This window comes from Asterias rubens, chromosome 10, assembly GCF_902459465.1.
Source record: "Asterias rubens chromosome 10, eAstRub1.3, whole genome shotgun sequence".
Taxonomy (NCBI): Eukaryota; Metazoa; Echinodermata; class Asteroidea; order Forcipulatida; family Asteriidae; genus Asterias; species Asterias rubens.
In genome coordinates this window covers 12,919,012-12,940,631 of record NC_047071.1, presented here as the reverse complement: position 1 = coordinate 12,940,631, position 21,620 = coordinate 12,919,012, and the positions used below count along the sequence as shown (strand labels likewise).

The 21,620-nt window shown below is 39.0% G+C and overlaps 2 protein-coding genes across 2 annotated transcripts; one reads left to right on the top strand and one right to left on the bottom strand.

Annotated features, from left to right (window-relative positions):
* Positions 1 to 7,467: 7,467 nt before the first annotated feature.
* LOC117295942 (retinoschisin-like) lies at positions 7,468 to 10,142 on the top strand. The gene is made up of 3 exons (XM_033778747.1): positions 7,468 to 7,563; positions 7,908 to 8,278; positions 9,295 to 10,142. Exons 1-3 carry the CDS (start codon positions 7,470 to 7,472, stop codon positions 9,478 to 9,480), a joined length of 651 nt encoding a protein of 216 aa, XP_033634638.1. The 5' UTR covers positions 7,468 to 7,469; the 3' UTR covers positions 9,481 to 10,142.
* A 4,434-nt stretch (positions 10,143 to 14,576) lies between these two features.
* On the bottom strand, positions 14,577 to 20,664 carry LOC117296014 (purine nucleoside phosphorylase-like). Its single transcript, XM_033778852.1, has 6 exons — positions 20,507 to 20,664; positions 18,746 to 18,915; positions 17,993 to 18,096; positions 17,311 to 17,486; positions 15,886 to 16,076; positions 14,577 to 15,395 (listed from the first exon to the last, which is right to left on the bottom strand). Exons 1-6 carry the CDS (start codon positions 20,539 to 20,541, stop codon positions 15,205 to 15,207), a joined length of 867 nt encoding a protein of 288 aa, XP_033634743.1. The 5' UTR covers positions 20,542 to 20,664; the 3' UTR covers positions 14,577 to 15,204.
* Between the last annotated feature and the right edge of the window lie 956 nt (positions 20,665 to 21,620).

The following is a 21,620-nucleotide window of genomic DNA, read 5'->3' as shown; positions in this document are numbered from 1 at the left end:
ATGTAGTTTGCAGTTTTTGGTAATATTTTGTTTTTCTGGAATAGTTTGTAGGCTTAAGTTTTTAGGCTTTTAATTTTTTTTTTTTTTTTTTTCTTTTGGTTTATAGTTTGCAGCTTGTGGATTGCAGTTTCAAGTTTTTATTTTTTTAAGATTTTAAGTGTTTAGGTTTTAAAATTTTGAATTTAGTTTTACTTCTTCTTTTAGTTTTTATTTATTAATCTTTGTAGTTTGCAGTTTTCAGTGCGTATTTTTGATGTTTGTAGTTTGTTTTTACAGTTCTAAGTGGTTTAGTTTTTAAGACTTGAGTGTTTTTTTCGTTTTTTCCTTTAGTTTTTTTCTTCTGTAGTTTGCAGCATTGCGTTTTTTTATGTTAGTTTATTGTTGATAGTGTACAGTTTGTAGTTTGTAGTTAGTTTTTAGTTGTTTAGTTTTATAGTTATTAAGTTTTGAGTTCAGTTTTTTTTCCAGGTTTGTTTGCATCAATTTGTATTTGTAGCTTCAATTTTTTTTTTAGTTTGATAGTTTTTAAGTTTTGAGTTCAGTATTTTTGCTTTAGCTTTTACTTTGAGGTTTACATTTTGATAGTCTTTTTTTTGTTTTCAGTTTTCGGCTTTTATCTTTTAGTATTTAGTTGTGAGAGGTTTGCAAGTGTCTGCGCTTTGAACCAACTGTTTTTGGACTGCATCGATGTTTTTTATACTGAACCTACACGTTGTACCATAATAATGTGATGTTTAGTTGAATATTCCTCATCATGTCGTTGACTATAGTATAGTGTTTCGTTGTATTACTGATTTTGTTTCATTTGTTTCTTTTTTAGTTTCTCGATAGACCTATACTTTAACATTTTTTCTGTAAAATTGTGTCCATGCCTTTTGAAAATTCTTAATTTTAAATCACATTATTGTTTATTGATTTGTTTTATGTTGCAGTCTTTGTACATGTTCGTTTTTGTTATACTTACGTTTCGTTTAATGTGTAGCGTTTGTTTATGTGTCCACGTCAGAAGCACGTCAAGCTAACTACTGATATAAATTTAAACAATGTGATAAAACAATCACATACAAAAAAAACGCTGAAACCAAACTTCTTTTTTTTTACAATAATTAATAAGCACTCATGTGAATGATGATGATTAAGTTTCAACTGAGTTAAATCGGACACAAGTTAGTGATGTATCTGGTGTTAGCAAAAAACAACAAACAGTGTCTTTCATTCGTAATGAAGACGAAGTCATTAATTTTTTACCACAGAAAATAACTGTATGTAATAAAAAGATTGTCTTCGTATAATATCGACAAGCATTCAACAGTCGGTACCATTCAACATTGTAAGCTACTGTCTTGTTGTGCACAGCATAGACTCTTTTCGTTTAAGGGCCTGGACAAATTTAATCCTTTAGCAAATAGTGGGGAACACTAATCGATTCGTCAACAATAGGGGTACATGTACATGACCCAGCGGGCAAAATTTGTTGTAGATCCAATGTTGCAGGTATAGACATGTGGCAACTCTACCGATAGTGTACGTGTACAAATCATGGAATAATGTCCGGATGCGATTTTTCGGTCGAAAAGAAGCATACATTTTTCTATTATCAGTTTGTGTAAGAAGTATCGGGAGAAACAATGACTTAATATTATTAGAGATCGAGATCGATGCCGTCGTTATAAACATGGAGCTACGGTAACGTGTTGGTTTTTCATGCGCACCATCTGAATTTGGTGAGTTTATTTTAAATGCTACTCGTAATGATGTGTAACTAAACAGTCTTGAGATGGACTGTGTAGACAGTTAAGCTCGTTTAATAACTTTAAAAGAAACGTTCGTGTTTAGTATCGTATACCGAATTTTTGTCTCAATAAGTTGAGAACTGAAATTTGTTTCCTCACTTGCTAAAAGTAACATCCAAATATTTGACTGTACGCATTACATGTAACCCCAAGTTATGGGGGTCGTTATCATTCCAATGATAACTTGTTTTATAAACACTAAAATAATACGAAACTAAGCTCACTTCATATTCGACTTGCAATTGCATGGTGGTTTTAAACACTAAAAGTTACTCTTTGTTCAATTGATGGTCCGTTACTGGGGAAGATAAATGTATTAATCGCGGCAGGTAAACTTTCATGATTTTGCTGACTCTTGCAACGCAACACATGTATTGATTTAGTCATGGGCGGCAACACTGAACGATAACAACTTCCGTTAGCCATGGTAGCGCACAATTTTTCTCGTAGTATTAAAAAAAATATATGTTTGTTTGTAAAATGGCTCAAGACGTTTGACACTCTTAAGATTCAATTCTATATTGAACGTAACGCTTTTAACTTAAAATTTAAAGAAAAAAGAGTATAGGAATGTTTACAATAGTCTCTCCATATACTAAAAATGACATGTATTCTTTTTACTATAACGGGGATTAATTTAATCTTTCATACTCTGTTTAAATATCATATCGCCCACGGAAAATTCAAAAAGCCACGTGGAGACGGACGGAAGAAGGCCGGTGAGGCTAAGGGAGCACCACCAGATGGCAACAGGAAAAGACGTAGAAAGGACCTACATCTACAAACTGATAAAGCAAGTGCATCACGAATCAAGGCTATCACAATGTTCATCACCTTCAAATAGACGTTGAATGTGTAACGCGTCAAAACCAACCGGTTCTTTTCAGAGCCCCCAACATCTTCCAAAAAGAGAATAACCAAACTGTCTTAATTTTGTCTACCTATCACTCGATACTATTATATGACTTCAGTTAAACTTAATGAATTTACTAGGACTACTTTAACTGCATGAATATTTTAAAACACGTAGGAGTCCTACTGAGTAAATAACTGATGGAATATTTCCTTTTCAAGTAACATCCGAATATTCGATTATAAAGAATCGAATTTACTGTACGCGTTTCATGTAGGTAATCTCAAATTATGGGGTTCGTTTTTTTTTATTCCAATAATGATTGTTTTATAAAAACTAAATACAGATATAAGCTCGCATTATATTCGACGTGTAATTGCATAATGGTTTTAAACACTAAAAGTGTAAGTAACATAACATAAAATCATGTTTTCAATAACAACCTTTCCCCCGAAGATACTCAGGGTACACCCAAACCTTTTGTTCAAGGTTATAATCTTTTTTTTAATATAGTGGTTATTGATCTCGCTTCCAACCTCTAGTGCATATTTCTGTCTTATTAAGACTTTTAGACTCACAATACGTAATGGTAAAGTGTAAGTTGTATTAAACCTTTAGTTCCCTAGCCCCACTCCTTCCTGCCTTTTCCAAACCCTATTATTCTCTTATGGTTACGCAAACTCTCCAAATGATTGTGAAGTGGTGTTTTCAATAACAACCTTTCCCCCGAAGATGCTCAGGGTACACCAAACCTTTTGTTCAAGGTTATAATCAAATTTTTTTTCATTGTGGTTATTGATCTCGCTTCCAACCTCTAGTGCATATTTCTGTCTCATTAAGCCCTCTTCTCTCATTAGTCCATTTCCATATTGTTAGGACTTGTTACTTAGGAGGGGGTACCCGGGGTCTAAGATTCATTTTGCAACGATGGATGCTGACGGTAACTGCACGAGCTGGATGGTATTTGCATACAACAGTTTTAATTTTAGTATCGCCGACAAAACCAACCATGTAGCGTTGCTAGAAGCCCAACGTCAACGCTGCAATGAACTACATAGGATCTCATTGGCCATCAAGACCAGGGAGTACGAAGAAGACGTCGACTACATAACCATCGAGTCGGCAATGGTCCAGGCAGCCTTTGTTTCCAACACTGCTTACTTCAACTACCTGGAGAGTTTGCCAAAGGGTTTCGAAAAAAGGAGGCAGATTCGCAGCGCCCTCAACCCTTCGCCAGGCTCTAAATCAGGTTGGTTAAAGTACGTACGTGCCTTGGCAGCACATGCAAGACCCCAACCTCGAGACCCCGCCTCAAGACGAGCAGCTGCAAGGCGCAAAGCACACCGAGAAGGCGCATGCAAAACCGGCTCTATTAAGAGCCACCACATTTTCAAAAGAGAGATTCAATCACTGTCTGTTTTTTTTAATGTTTTTTATAAATGTTTTTTGTAAATGTTTTTTTATTTTTTATTTTTGTATATACATATATATATATATATTTTTTTTTAATAACTTTTATATAATTTTTATATATACATATATATTTTTTTTTTGTATAATTTATATATATATATATATATATAAAATTATATTTTATTTTTTAATTTTTTTTCTGCATATTTCTGTCTCATTAAGCCCTTTCCTCTCATTGGCCCATTTCAAATCAAACTCACAACAGTCTCGTGCATATTTCTGTCTCATTAAGCCCTCCCCTCTCATTGGCCCATCATTTGACCTCATACATAGTCATATGACCTCCCTTATCATTATTCATTTATGCACACATTCATGCCTTATGAATAATATAACAATAGACTGTCTCATTAAGACTCATGCCATCCTTTGTTATGCTAATTTAGGCCTTTAATCCTATTGATTTATGAATATATGAATAATATAACAATAGATTGTCTAATTAAGACCCAACACACTACTCTTGTCCTTGGCGTTTAATCATGCATGTTATAAATTTGTTATTAATTGTATTTTGCTGAATATCATCTTGCTCACTAATCCTACTAATTATTTAATAAATAATAATTAATTGATAGTGCTGATCAGATAAAAGGGCCGGCCTTGTCATAAAAGCTCTATTCAAGTGTTGAAACTACACGACACAAATTGGGGGGGGGGGAACGACGTGTTGTTGTTGTTGTGGTTTTATGTGACTGGACTTTTTGAATACCTCTTTTTTAAATTCACATGGACTGCATATAATTTAAATTTGTTGATGTGATTTACTGTATGTTGCACTTTATAATATGTTAATAGTTTTCCAGGCATTATCACCATTGATACTAACCTTATTATTGCCATGGTGTAGGCCTACGGCAGCCAGTAGACCGCCAGGAAATGTGGTTAACTCATTTTGTAATCTTGATTTCAATTTTTTTTTTTCTTTTTCTGAAAAGCTTACAGAAGTGAATATAGACAAATCATTGAAAAACAAAAATTACACAATTTTTTTTTGTGTGATTAGTTTTTGTTTTAGCAATTTAAAATTGCATTATTTTTGTGTGTAAGGCTATTCCCGTAAGCGTGGTTTCCTTTGATTCTGGATATTCAGAGTCCATGGGTCATACAAATGTTTACTTTATATAGTCCATGTCGATCGGGCATGTCTGATAATAGAACTTACAAGTATATTCGTTTGACAAAGCATCAGTTCATCCCTAAACAATTTGCCATTGTCCAAGGTCCGTTTCCCTTTCATGAACTATGCTCTTAAAATTTAATAACATAATGCTCTTTTACCTCGTGGCAAATGATGACTGCTTTTTAACAAAATTATAGCATTAATAATTTTAACATGCGGGAGTAACACGAACACTGAACACACAAAATAATAATTATACGAAATTACCGCGGTAAAGTTCTGGTAGTTTCAGTCCGAGTCACCAAGAGGTATTTTCTGATTGTATTGTTTAGGTGTATTTCTTCGTATTGCTGATAATATTTGTAAAAATGCCTTTGTGAAATTTCAGCACATAGTTTTCATAATGGAATAAAAACAAATTCTACTCTGGAATTAAATGAGCAGACAGCTAAAACCCACACCAAGTTTGGACTACCAGAAAATAAATATAAAAATATTTATAAATAAATAAGAATCAATTATTGTTTACACACATAAACAAAGTACCAGTCGGTTCCAAAATACTCCTTTCCCGCAGTATTTTGTTTTTGCTGGTTGTTGGTAATGAGATAAGAATTCATACCTTCACTGTTTGCGGGCAGCAGCATGCGGGCTCCAAGCCCAGGTTGTACCCCTCCGTTGCATGATTGGCGGGCTCCATGCTGCAAAAAAACGTACTGGTACGTCACACTGTAGTGATGTCAAAAACACCCAAATTCCATCTACTTCGAGTGCGTTTTTTTTCTGGTTAAATACATCAATACGCTTTCCGACCTCTTCCTCCAGACCCGATACGGAATAGGTCAAGTTTTTACAGTTCAAAACGGCAAACCAAACTTTCCAAACATTCCAAACTTTTAGTAGACCTCCGGTTATCACTCCGAGCTGTTCATGCGGGCCGCCATTTTCTGTTATGACCACGTGTTCGTGTCCAAGTGTTCAGCTACGGTGTCCGCTATTGGTCAGTTAATTTTGTCATTTGTACCTTTACTTTTGGCTTTTGCAGCTGAACGATATAAAACAAAAACTTGCTCCTCACAACCTCCATTAGAAGAAAAACAGTGTGTCGGAAGGACTCCTTGTAATTAACTTGGGTCTGATCGTTGTATATCGCACTATTATCAAGTATTACGTGAAAGCAAACTTGGGTCTTTAAAGTTATATTTAAGTTGCATGAAAGAATTTAATCTGGAGTACAATTTAAAGTCACCTGGAAGTGGGATTTTTTCAAAATAAAGGTTTTGTCACTAATATATGTGTTTTGATGAGTGGAATGTGAATAAACAGTTAACTAAGGTTTAAAAAAAATCAGTTCTTATGTTATTAACAAATTTAAGATTATACCCCGACCCGAGAGGGCGCTGTTCGTGACGTCAATCGAGGCAGACTTTGCCTGTAATGCGTAGAGTAAACACAATTGCAAAGTACATGTACGGACCAAGTCGTGAGTTTGTACGTTTCAAAAAAAGATTTTTTTGTTTTTTTCCGGCAATGCCGACCAGGTGTATTGCTGCTGAATGCAGAAAAACACTTTTTGAAACGTACCAACTCACGACTTGGACGTACATGTACTTTGCACGTGTGTTTACTATACGCATTGCAGGCAAAGTCTGCCTCGATTGACGTCACAAAAGGGGTAGGCGGAGTCAGCCCCCAAACAACTTTATATATTTTTTAAACATATAAATCGTGACAAACAATTACTAAAAAAATTGTTTTATTGTTCGTAAGCATATACTCTTATGTTTGAAAGAAAAAAAATATATTTCCAAGTGACTTTAATCTAAGGGCCTACAATGAAAACTAAGTTTCTTCTATCAAAGTAAAGTAGTGTACTCGCGTTTCTTTATTAAAAAAACAAAATGTTTATTATATTTTTTTCAGCTCTAAAGCTATTCAAAAAAGGTTTTGCCATTATGCAATTATTCGACATATTTTTATGAAATGTATCCACCGCCAACCTAAGGACTTGGTCAAGTGTAGCCGAGGTGATTGTGGTGATGAAGTCAAGTAATTTTGGCCACATAGCTTTCGGAATGTTTAATGCCATTTCCTTTGTTTTTAACCAGGTATCAAAATGGTCGCATCGGAGCAAATCTGCTTCATTGAGACTGTGTACGGATCATCCGAATGGGTCTTACCCTACGAGGATCCATGCGTCTGTAGTGCCGTTAGACCAGGTGGAGTCATGCCCGACAATGACCCGGCCATTGGCCATTATTTGGACGGGCTCTTCTTAAGCGAGGACCCCGACGAGATTCAGACATTCTTCGATTGCCCAGGTAAGCATCCTTTGATATTATTATAAGTGGCCCTCTTCGATATTTGTTTTTTGCATTGGCTACGGCTTAAGATCCATTTGTCAAAATGTAATGACTCGTGCCGAGAACGCACGTCTTCCAAAACAACACACTGATGAAGCCGAAGTCACTGAGCCGTGGTTTTGAAAAGGAGAAAACAAGACAGTATTATTAATTTCAAAAGGGGTATATATAACAAGTGGTCTCCCCTTCCAGTTGCCTGGGATCGCGGCGGCTCCCCAAGCCACGAAGGCATTGACAAAAGGCCATCCGACACTTGGATTTGTGTATCATGATTCCCTTGCAATTTGTATTATTTTTACCAGTCGGTCCTCGGTGTGATGCGGCCGACCGTCTGGGCATTGAACACGGCACTCCTCTGAACATCCCGGATGAAAATTTCTCCGCGTCGTCCACCGACAGCACTGGAGCTCGCTATAGCACGCCCTCTTCGGCTCGGTTAAACTATCCGGGTGCATATCCTCTGATTGGTGGATGGAAGGCTGCCTCCACCGCCGTCGGCTCCTGGATACAAGTGGAACTTGGGGTGGACGCAATCGTAACGGGAGTCATTACACAGGGTCGCAATGTTGACGAGACCAGCCATTTGTGCTGGGTGACCCTATTCCAAGTCAAGTACGCATCAATGGCAAAGGTGAACCTTGTTGATGTTACGAGCCAGGATGGCACACCCAAGGTAGGATGATGTTGATGTGCTACGGGTCAAGTTCATGCTACTCTCCCGTCAGACTTTTTAATGCATGACGGACACTAGTAAAATGAATGCAATGTTTGGTTTGGGTACATTCAGACACAATTTACCCAAATCCATGAGTTTCATATGAATGTGTTCACCATATTATCTCAAAATGGTTGTCTATACTTTGTAATAATCGTAAGGGCCTTGTCACACCGGGAAACGTTTACAGGCAACTTGGAGGCTTCAAATTGCAGTGTAATGTTATACCCTACCGGAATACTTCAGAAGCAAATGAGTAACTTTTCAAACAATGTGTTATTATCCCAAATAATAGTATGTGGACATTCAATTATGAGTGCCCTTTTTCCTTAGGGATGCCTGGAGCTGGTTGCCTGTAAATTGCCTCAGTTACGGGGCAACAGGCAACCAAGCAATCTCCAAGGAGAGAATGACCATTTACATGTGAATGTTCACATTGTTCTTTGGGATCAAAAGTGAAATTTTTTTCATGTGCTACAAAAGTGGCCCTGTTGCTGCAGTTGGCTGCATAGAGTTGCCTCCAAATCTTGTGACAAGGCCACAATACATCATGGACGGATCAATTGTGAGCAGAGGCTCGTGCCTGCAAGAATATTTCGAAACAAAAAGGGGCTACGGTCCAATAGACCGTGTAAAATCTCATGACAGCAAGGTCGCACTTGATCTCTGGGCATAATTGCGCCATCAGCTATGGGAAGTTTACCATATTATGTATGTTCTTGTTATTGCTGTCACATCAGTCACTTGTTTCAACCTCCTTAATGTTGGAGGAATGATTACTTTTAAAACTCAGTTGTATTGCTTGTTGATGCTGCACAATTCCCGCCACCAACCGGGCTATATATATGCAAGCTCTTATACTTAACATTCCAAAAATAAAATTAAAAAACAAGGTGTGACTTAAAACTTCGAACCAAGTCTATAACTATTAGTGCACAACACTTGTTAAGTATTGGCTCTCTTTCTCCGTATAGGTTTTTAACGGCAACACCGACGGCACCACGGAGGTGACCACCTCCTTCCCGCAACCGGTCATAGCTAGCATCATTCGGCTGCTGCCGGTTGCGTGGGTTTCACAAGTCGTACTTCGTTTTGAGCTGTTGGGATGTTTGCAGTCTGCTGAAACCACACGTCTAATTAGGGAGCACGTATCTATTTAACCGCCCGAGAGCTAGGCCGAAACTGGCCGAATCGCCCGGCGCTGTAATGAGCATCATTATCAACAGGTGAATGCACACCGCTCGGTTTCCTACCCTGCATATTCATGATCTCCTTGCCCCTGCTACCCAGCTTTTGGTACACAAAGGAATAGATGGGCGACTGTTAATAATATGCACCCCTTGGTTTGATCAAGGAGACTACATGCCCGTAGCCCGAACATCACGTCACACTTCGAGGCTCGTGAATAACACCAGAGAGTGACATATTTAAACCTTTCTCACGCTGTCACCATCTTGGCCATGTTCCATTCATCAGAGTACATTGGTTTACCTGCACTGACTTATTTACACCTTTTCTGATTTTTAACAAAGTTTCAATAATTTTAAGTACTGTTTTTTTTTTTTATTATAGTTGTTTTAAATTCCTGCGTCATTGTTCTGTAAGTTTTTTGTGGCAACAGTTTAATTGTACTAGTTAGAATCGGACCTTGTTGTACACACTAATAAAGGCAATGGACAATAATATTGGTAAGGTCAAAGACCAGTCTTCTCACTAAATAATATTACCCCTACCACTAAATAAATCGGCCAACAAAGATAACCTCACGCGTAAGGTCTCGAAATCAATTCAAATATTATACTGAGAAATTACTTCTTTCTTAAAAAACTGCGATACTTCAGAGGGAGCCGATTTTCACAATGTTTTATACTACCAGCAGCTATATACATGCTCGTTACTAAGTAAGTTGTGTGTATGCTTATAAGCATACATTTATTTTGAGTAAGTCCAATAGTGCCAAGTGCCTTGAAATAAACTAAATTCAGTTTAAATTAGTTCAAATCGAATTTGTTGCCCCTTGTATTCAACACTCTGGACACTATTGGTAACTATTGAAGTCCTCTCAATTGGGATTTTTGTGCACATAACTGTCGGACAGAACATCAACAATTACGACTGGTAAATTCGACCCCGTTTTAATGCTCAATCTTAACAAGTTTGGCACCATCGGATGGCAATTTTCAATGTTTTTTTTTTCTCGTTTAAAACGTATAATGTATAACGAGTTTTCAAAGTGGTGCCAGCGGCCAGGGAGTGAAGCTACTACCCCCTCCAAAATTGGCGCATGCACTGTGTGTATAATGGTCCATCAAACACAGGGCACTGTGACGAATAATAAAGACAAATATTCACTGGGAAAAAATGGCCTCGGAGAATTTTTTTTCGACCAAACTCTTTAATAAATCTGGAATTAAAATTGCTAGAGAAACGCAGTTTGCACCTGAGTCATCCTGGAATATCCCTGCATCATAATTACAAAGTTTATGGCGACTTCCATTCTTTTTGATGGCGCAAATGACAAGTAGGCGGGTGTGCTTCAAGACGATCTCAACAAGCCTCCCTTAGGGAATTTTGTGCATAGAGCTGTCGGTGAGGAAATCAAAAGTTCCAACGGGTCAAATCGACCCCATATCATTACTCAATCTAAACAAGTTTGGCACCATTGGATGGACATTTTCAAGGGCTTTCCACTCGTATAAAATTCGTATTTCAAGGCGAGGCCAGCGGCCATGGAGTAGACCCGACACCCCAACAATTTGGGCATTTAAAGGAACACGTTGCCTTGGATCTAACACGGTCGGCCATTTATGGGAGTCAAAAATCTGACCCCCATAAATGGCCGACCGTGTTTGTCGACGAGGTAAAAGGAAAACCACGCAATTTCGAGTGATGCTTGTGTGAATCATTGTATTCTACTTTTAAAATAGTATGTTAATCATATGCATTTTATAACAAATAAATGCAAACGTTTTTCAACTCGACCGATCCAAGGCAACGTGTTCCTTTAATGCAATACATGGGCCCCAAACTCACGGCGCGTGTGATGAATGGACAACAAAATATATGTATTAGTTTAAAACAAGCCCGGACTTATTAAAACTTCAGCCGAACTCTTAAATAATTCTGGATCTAAAAATGCTAGAGAGACGCAGTTTGTACTTGAGTCATCCTGGCATGTCCGTGCATCCGATATTCAAAGGTTTGAGGCGGCTTTCCTGCATTCCTAATACCGAAAATGACAAGTATGCGATCCCAACAAGTCTCTCTATGGGAATTATGTGCACCAATTATCCTGTATTAGCTTCTGTAGGGAATGGAGCCACTTCTACCTTTGTGGCCCCCGGGGCTGGATGTACCTTTTTTTCGATATATTTCCACCCTCAGCATTGTATGTTTAGAAAAAGATTAGGCTGAAGGCGAATTTTGGCAAGGTGGTATTTTGGGTACGTATTTGAAGTCATGGTGGTAAAGAGTGAACCTGGACGTTACATAAACGTTTTAAAAGAACTATTCCCAAAATTTGCATTAAGTGAATAATTAACTTAAAACGTTTACTTCATGCTAGGTTTCTGAAAACTACTTGCACACCATGACTACAACTACGCTCTCCTAATCACCTTGCCAAATTTCGAAAACAATGGGTGCGTATGACAGATAAAACATATCCTAAGACAGCTTTTACTATTTATCAAACCAATTTTTGAGCCAGCCCCAAAGTGCCCCTATCCCAAAGCAGGTCACTTGGGGCTGGCAACTTGGAGGAGTACACCGGGGTCGACCAAGGGAAGCTAATTGTACGCCACCGTAGTTTTCGAAATTTGGCAAGGTGATATTTCACGGTGTGTTGGCTGTGTTGACGGTGTTTAATGGTGTGTTGGGTATGTTTGACGGTGTTTGACGGTGTGTTGGAACTGTTTGATGGTGTTTGACGGTGTGTATGGTGTGGTGACGGTGTTTAACGGTGTGTTGATGCTTTTTGACGGTGTTGACGCTGTTTTATGGTGTGGTGACGCTTTTTTGGGTGTGTTTACACTGTTTGATGGTGTTTGACGGTGTCTTTTGTGTGTTCACGCTGATTGACGGTGTGTTGGATGTGTTGACGCTGTTTGACGTTGTATTGGGTGTGTTGACGGTGTTTTGGGTGTGTTGACGGCGTTTGACGGCGTATTGGGTGTGTTGACGGTGGTTTAGGCGTGTTGACGATATTTGACGGTGTTTTAGGTGTGTTGACGCTGTTTGACGGTGTTTTGGGTGTGTTGGCGGTGTTTTGGGTGTGTTGACGGTGTTTGACGGTGTTGTGGGTGTATCGACGGTGTTTGACGGTGTATTTGGTGTGTTGACGCTGTTTTATGGTGTATTGACGCTGTTTGACGGTGTGTTGGGTGTGTTGATGCTGTTTGACGGTATATTGGGTGAGTTGACGGTGTTTTGAGTATGATGGCGGTGTTTTGGGTGTGTTGACGGTATATTGGGTGTTTGATGGGTGTGTTGACGGTGGTTTAAGTGTGTTGACGGTATTTGACGCTGTTTGGGTGTGCTGACGCTGTTTGACGGTGTATTGTGTGTGTTGACGCTGTTTGATGGTGTTTTGACACCATAAAACACCGTCAACACACCCAATATACCGTCAAACAGCGTCAACACACCATAAAACACCGTCAACACACCCAAAACACCGTCAACATACCCAATACACCATCAACATACCCAATACACCGTCAACACACCATAAAACACCGTCAACACACCCAATATACCGTCAACAAGCGTCAACACACCCAAAACACCGTCAACTTACCAAATATACCGTCAAACAGCGTCCAACACCCAAAACACGTCAACTCACCAAATATACCGTCAAACAGCGTCATAACGCCGTCAACACACCCAATACACCGTCAAACACAGTCAACACACCGTCAACACAACCAAAACACCGTCAACACACCCAATACACCGTCAAACACCGTCAAACAACGTCAACACACCATAAAACACCGTCAACATACACAATACACCGTCAACATACCCAATACACCGTCAACGCACCCAATACACTGTCAAACACCGTCAAACACCGTCAACACACCTAATATACCGTCAAACACCGTCAACACACCTAATACACCGTCAAACACCGTCAACACACCCAATACACCGTCAACATACCCAATACACCGTCAACATACCCAATACACCGTCAACGCACCATAACACACCGTCAACACACCCAAAACACCGTCAACACACCAAAAACACCGTCAACACACCCAAAACACCGTCAACATACCCAATACACCGTCAACATACCCAATACACCGTCAACACACCGTCAACGCACCTTAAAACACCGTCAACACACCCAAAACACCGTCAACATACCAAACACCGTCAACACACCTAATACACCGTCAAACACCGTCAACACACCCGATATACCGTCAAACACCGTCAACACACAATAAAACACCGTCAACACACCCGATACACCGTCAAACAGCGTCAACACACCCAAAACACCGTCAACTTACCAAATATACCGTCAAACAGCGTCAAAACACCGTCAACACACCCAATACACCGTCAACATACCAAATATACCGTCAAACACCGTCAACGCACCATAAAACACCGTCAACACACCATAAAACACCGTCAACACACCCAATACACCGTCAACATACCAAATATACCGTCAAACACCGTCAACGCACCATAAAACACCGTCAACACACCATAAAACACCGTCAACACACCCAATACACAGTCAAGGAGCGTCACCACACCCAAAACACCGTCAACATACCAAATATACCGTCAAACAGCGTCAACACACCCAAAACACCGTCAACACACTTTGAGGTTTTTACTTTGATGCACAGACGAGGGAGCCAATTCTAACAAAGTTTTTATAACTGTCAACAGATCTCCCTCGCTCGGTACCAAATAAATTATTGTTATGATAACAATTATATTGAGTAAATAAAAATAGTGTCCATTTGACGTGTCACCACTCCACAGTGCCCCTCATGAAATATTTCCATTTCAAATATTTCACAATTCAGTAGGGACGCCTTTTTGCTACATATAGGGGGGAACAAATGTTGGGGTAAGGCAAATTTGGTAAGAAACAAAATGGCCGCCGAAACAACGCTTCTGAATAAACCCTCTTAGACAATATTGTAACACAAAAATCCTGTGTCAATAACCACAACAATACAGAGCAATGAAACACACTAAAAACCAGTATTTCTGCTTGAATTCCTGACCGTTTTATTCCAGACGTCCAATCTTTATCAATCCACAGATCTAGACATAGGAAAACATCCCCAGGCGAGCGGGTTTCCCAATCTTCCAGCAGGGGGCCAACCAGCAACTAGCTCCACCGCGGAGCCGTGCTGGCGCCCTCTACTGGCTGATTGGTACGAATGTTAAAATATGGTAAAACTTCACATGCAATTATTTTTACATGAAAATGTGCCATTAGACCCGTGAGCATGAATCAGATGGTGTACATGTATACAATTTTGACCTAGCGAAAGTGAATTTTTTGGGGAAAAAACAAAATCGCCACCGTTTTCCCCCGAAACTAATAAAAAAAAACTCCAATTGACATGACTACAAAATTAAGAGACCGATTCAGCCAAAATTTTGCCACAATAGGTTTGTACATTTTACATTTTAAATTCAATACGGCCGGGCCAAAAAAAATAATGGGGGGGGTAAATTTTAAGGCAAATGTGGTTAGAAACAAATTATAAGAATAAACTTAAACTAGCGAACAAATTGCAGGGGGTTTTCGGATAATTAGAGCGAACGCATTTTTGTTTTCGTGACATCTGAGCGACATTAAAACATTCCTTTCTGTGGAATTGTGCTGTCCCTTATATCCGAGAAAGAAACTTGATTAACATGAGTTTAACAACGGGCATTATCTCTCGAATCACAGCCTCGTCTTCATGATCTTGGTCTTCGTCATCGTAGTCCATTTTGCTTCGATTGATCACCAGCGAAAGACCAAGTGTTTTGATTCCAGATTGCTTCGCAACAATGGTCAGTGGGCACGTGTCCATCCCTGTCAGTTATAAAGTTTTAGTTTTATTATTTCATATATCAATACAAAGTATCCGTATTTATAAAGCTTATTTACAAATGAGAAATAAAGAAAGAAAAAGAATATTCATAATTGGTTTTACCCACAGGCCTTTACACCGATATGTGTTAGCAATGTATGCTCAGTACTTTCCCGAGTTCTGTGATAAATAAATTCACAGGCATTATACTCGGGTTGGATTCTAACCCACAAAAAGGGGGAGTTTGAACCAACAAACTCTACCAACTGAGCTATCTAGGCATAATGTTGGCAGTCTTCCTTTGGACAGCCAATCTTTGTTGACGAGGTACCAGTCAGATAACTGCCGTGTATGGATCATACCCACATTTTTACGACAAACTGGGAAGGGGTTTATTTACACACTCAGCTTCCCTTGTCGTTCATTATTTTGATACTCGAAGTCGCACGTCACTTATGGCTAGATCGCTCATACTTTTGTTTAGAAGCTTACCAACAACATCACACGAAGCGTTGACCAGCAGTTTGAGCTCAGCTGGTGTAGCCGTTGACGGGCCGGACACCATGGCATAACTTCCCTCCAGCACGTGGTCCAGATAGTCCAACTCACCAGCGATGTCCAGGCAAAGTTCCCTGAAGCCAGTATCGTACAGGTTGGTGACGTTTACGAATCGTTCGCCTAATCTATATACATCGAAGAACAAGATTTTGAAACCGATCGGTGACTAATTTTGGGACTTATATTAGGGAAGAAATAGGAACTTGAACAAAAATCTGAGAATCAAACACAACAGGGCCCAATTCCATAGGGCTGCTTAGCGGCCGATGTTGTGCTTACTGTATGTGCAATTTCTACTTAAAAGCGCTGCTAACCGTAAGCAAACGAAAAAGCATGCTAACCTTCCGGTACTTACCGCACGAAAATAAATGACGTCACAATGCAAATACACGGTAAACACGAAATATGGCCGCCCAATTTGTCTGCTAACATGTGAAATACGCTAAGACTTAAGCAAATTGTGCTGCTACAGTAAGCACGCATATTTGCTTAGCGTTAAGCAGCGATATCAAATTGGGCCCTGGCCTTCATGCCCGATATCTTGCAGTTGTTTAAAAATGAGCCCTCCACAAACTAGACCTAACGAGGCACCCGACAGCGGCTGATCCACCAATCGCCAGCCATTAGTTTGAACCTCCTGCTGCAGAGGTAATGCCGTAACCTTTGCTTTTTGGAACCGTTATTGTTTGTTTTCCTATAGACGATGTGACCTATGTTAACATTCAAACCGCCCTCTGTTGAAAAAACACTGTTATACGTCATGTTTCGCCGGGCAAAAAAAACGTAGTCTTAAGGTGAGATTGAATACACTTTCTAGCTGGCTGAACACAAAGGTTTTGCCCGGAGATATGCGCGCGAATCAAGTTATGGTTTCCGTCTGACGTCAGAGGTCACATCGTCTATATGTAAAGGTAGAATGGAAATCAAGCTAACATGTGCAAATGTTTGTACGAAAGGTGGCAGGTGGCGTTTCGAGATAATAATATTATCGCCGAAAATCAGGAATAGCCGTAGTTGGAATAATACACAATTTTAGAATAAACGTGTTATACAGAAACGCTTATCATATTAATAATCACATATAATGTATGCATTTCCCTAAAACCATATTCCTTGTAGAAGAGAATAAACGTGTTATACAGAAACGCTTATCATATGTATTAATAATCACATTTTATGATGTATGCATTTCCCTAAAACCATATTCCTTGCAGAAGGGAATCGTTTTTCATTCCAAATATTTAATCAGTTTTCGGGTATATCCTAACTTGAGAGAGGGGTATTTCGTGAAATGTGCAACCCCGTTAATCTTTAGACATAATTTAACCAATAAATTAATTCTTAATTGATAACTCTTACCTTTCCATGGCGGGTCCATTCAGGGGATTGTGTCCCGCTAAACCAGGTAGGAACAGGTGATCCTTAAGGACAATGATGTCCCCGATGTTATAACTCTTATTCAAGCTGCTGGCGTAGTTTGTTATGACCAGTGATTTTATGCCAAGTATGATCATAACTCGGGTCGATGCTACTACCTAGAAATAACAAACACCTATTATACACAATGATGAGCTTATGATACCACTGTGACGCCAAAATTACCGAACGACACATTCAAACGTTGGTTTAAAGGCACTTGAGACTTAAAGGTAATACTCAAAACTAAGCAAAACAATTCAGGCCTATTTGATGAGCAGCGGAAAGCTTGATATACAACACTAGAAACGGCTCCCCCTAAATTAATGGGGGTTTTTATTTTTGTTATCTCATTTAAATTATATGAACCTTACTTCAGGCCTTTCCGGAAGATGAAAGCACACAAACTAATTTTATGCAACGAAGATTGTTTTCTTTCATTAATTTTGTTTAGCATCTTCGGTTATCAATAAATTGAGCCAAAATTTTCACAGATTTGTTGCTGTATAAGACCAAAAACCGTTGACAACCGCGCGCCAATGTAAAGCTCTGTCGTATCACAGACAGTGATTGCTCTCAAAGCCATCCTTTTAGACAGCATGAATAATTTTGCAAATTTATATACCTGCCACACCGGGTATCCACCGTAGAGATGGAGGTGTTCTTCGGCACAGATGACCGTCTTCCCACCAAGTTTCCCAATAACAAACCCATCATCCTTTGCTCCCTCTAAGGTGTGAAAATAGAGAGATATTTTTAGTGGTTCCTCTTATCAGAAAGTTATCCGTCATAAGACTATTGCTCTCCCCTGAAAGCAATACTATTCAATACAATACAATATAATGCAATGCAATTTAAGACAATGAATTATTTATATATAGTGCTCCTTTATGGTTATACAGCGCTAACTAAACACTATAACAGAGTCTAAAAAAAGGGGGAAACAAACATAATTTATTTTTATTTTTTTTACGATCCACGCGTGTAACATGCGGTTCCCATCTACGAGTCAATTCATACCGATGTGATAAACAAACCGCGCATGGTTGGCATGGGGGGGGGGGCGCCTAATAATAGTGAAACACTCAATCGTGTTTTAACCAAATTAAACTTCTGCAAACTTTCAACTAACACAGAATACATCCCATATGTTTTGTTTCGAAACAAATTCAAAACTGTTTCTGAGTATTTGTGTAACATTATTTAGGACTAGCTGTCTGTTTTTCTTTGTCTTGATTGATTTCTATAACTTTCCGATCTCGGTTGTGACGTTGCAAAGTAAAGGTCTATTATTGCATTTTAAATTGAATACCAAAATGGCAGACATGACATGCACTTTGTGCTCTGCGCGTCGTGATGAATGATTCAAAATACTCACCTAAACTAAGAGGGAAATCTGGTATGCTGCTAAAGGGTATCTTTATTCGCTCCTCCAAACTTTGCTTCAAATCGCTCAGCCAGGGCGTAATTATTCCGACAGTTGGCTTGCAACCTGATGACTTATCTTCTACACATTTGGCAAATCTGTCCAGCTCCTCGTAAGTGAGTCTTTATTAAGGAAAACGAATAAAAACAAACAAATAAATAAACAGGTTATCAATGAGTGACTTACACGAAGAACATTCATGAGACCAGAACAACAGGAACAAGACATTAATTAGTATTTGAACTGCCTTTAGCTACCGGGTTATCCCGCTTGTGATTGGTAAGACACAGCACCTCTGGGATGGCAAAAGTCGTATAGGTTCAAATGCCACCGGGTAATATGCCTGTGATTGTTTTTCACAGAACTTTTGAAAGATAATGTGCACAGTATTACACATCGGTGTATAGAGTTACTCATTCTGTTTTTCACCCGCTGTCTTATAAACACGAAGTGAAGCCATGATTGTAGCTGACATGGTAAATCAGACCCAATCAGCCAAGCCTAGCTTGAACGGAGACTATGTCGACCCCCCCCCCCGGCCTATAACCCGACCCCGGACTCTTACCCAAACACGGACTTCGATAACGACCAAAAACACCATTATATAGGCAAGAGAGATTTACAACTTAGGTCCAAACTGCATACAGTGTTAACAAGATAGTGCAGAACTGATGTTTACTCTAACTTGCACATAATATTTAAACTTGTACTTTGCTATTATTACAGGTCGTCGTATAACGTTTGTGTTCTGTGCCGTTCATTTCAGTTTCAGTATTGCATTTTTGTTTAAAAACAAACATCGTGGACACATCAGTTTTTGTTTTACACGGACCTAGCATCTAATCATGCCTAGGCAATGGAGATAAAATTACTAGACCGATCATGCATCTACTTTGAACAGCAGTTACCAAAATTATGATAATTGGCTGCATTAAAGGGATATGTTGCCTTGGATCGGGCGAGTTTGTCTGTAATGAAAACCATTATTTTGAACTTTTGTAAATAAAATCCATATTATGGTTAGAAAGATGTTTTAAAAGGTATAATACATTATGCCTCCACACAAACATGCCGCGAAATTGCGTGGTTTTCCTCTCATTTTGCAAACTAACATGGTTTGTTGTGTGGATATAATACTTGAATTTAAAACGTACTTCTAACCATAATGCATTGTATAACATTTTTCTTAGACCATAAGTTGCCCGATCCAAGGCAACGTGTCCCTTTACCGCTAACTACAAATTGTCGCGTGTTGTATTACTCACTAACTCCCCCAACTCACTCACCCACTCACCCACTCACTCACCCACTCACTTAGCACTTAATTCCTTTGAACGTGCTAGCTGCATGGCTGCTCTTTTATATTATGCCAAGACAACTGGGCCCAATTCCATAATAGCTGCTTAGCGGCCGTTTTTTTTCCCGCTTACTGCGCGAGTTTCCAATAGCACAGTAACACAATGTACCTTCCGTTGCAAATCTTTTTGAACTAGTGGGCACGAAAATTTGCTTACTGGTTAGCAGTACAATGAAATTAGCCTCGTCAGCTCTTAAACTTGTTATGAATTCGACTATTTAAACGTGCCCTTTCATGACAGCTCTGAGTGCGAGCACAGATATTATTCGTTATGATGAGAATCTTAAGTGACACAGTCATTCAGCTCAAACAAATCGGTTAAACACAACATAATTACCACAAAAGAGTAAACGTACATTGGTCTGCTTCCACTCCCTGTAGGTGCAGCCATGTTGTTTTATTGCTATTTTAACAGATAATCCGAAAGGTGGCGCGTTGGTTGAGTTATCCAGACGACTTATAGTTGTGTACCCGCTCAGTTTTTAGTTGAACATTGCCCCGAAAAAATGACGCCAGAAGCCTCCACTGACTGATAAGTAAGCAAGTGTTTGGCAGCTAGCTGTGACCCATTATTACAGTGGTCAAGTTCAGCTTAACCTTAGAAATGGCGTTCTTCTTTACCAGACATTCGTTTGGGTATGGTATTACATTGAGTGTTTCGACTTGAGTCAAGTCTAACCAAAGGGCATGCTTCGGTTTAATCTTGTTGATTTCCCTCTTGCCTTAATGTATTTTTAGGGTTTTAGGAGACATACGCCTTTTGGCGACAGTTATTTTTTTTAACTTTTATGCTCTCCTGGGCACCCCACTGTTGTTTTACTTTGTTTTCTTAAATATTTTTAATGTATGTACATGTGCTTGTAAATGTGATTGCCCGAATAAATATTATTATTATTATTATTATTATTAGATACAACGACATACATCTTGCCCTTTGCACCCAATGTGACAGTAAATCACACCGATGATATTATTATGACACTCCGAGCAGGGCTACACTGATAATAATGTTGTTGTTTTAACTAAAATTTAAACAAAATAATGCGAAAACTTCGGAATCCCCTATCTCTATTCATTTACAACTGGAAAAAATACAAAACAATTTTGTTGGCTCATCTTAAAGAAAAAGAATTCACAACTAATATTTGGTAGAGAAGTTTGTGCATCAAAGTGAAAACCAATTGAAGCGCGTCTTGCGAAAGTGATACCTGTACCTGCAACATGGAACCTTAAGACAAAATTAACCATTGTATCACAATAAAACCTTGATCAAGGGCCCCTTTTTTTAAACAAGAAAATAATACTATTCTGTACACAAACAAGACACGAGTTTCCAATGTTGTAACCGACTCTTAGGTTTAATCCGAAAACGATGTGGTTTTTTTTCACTAAGTGCAGTAGCCCCCTCCTCAAAAACTAACTTCGCCTTCGTATTGAGAGAACAATAATATGTCTTATTTAATTCCAGTA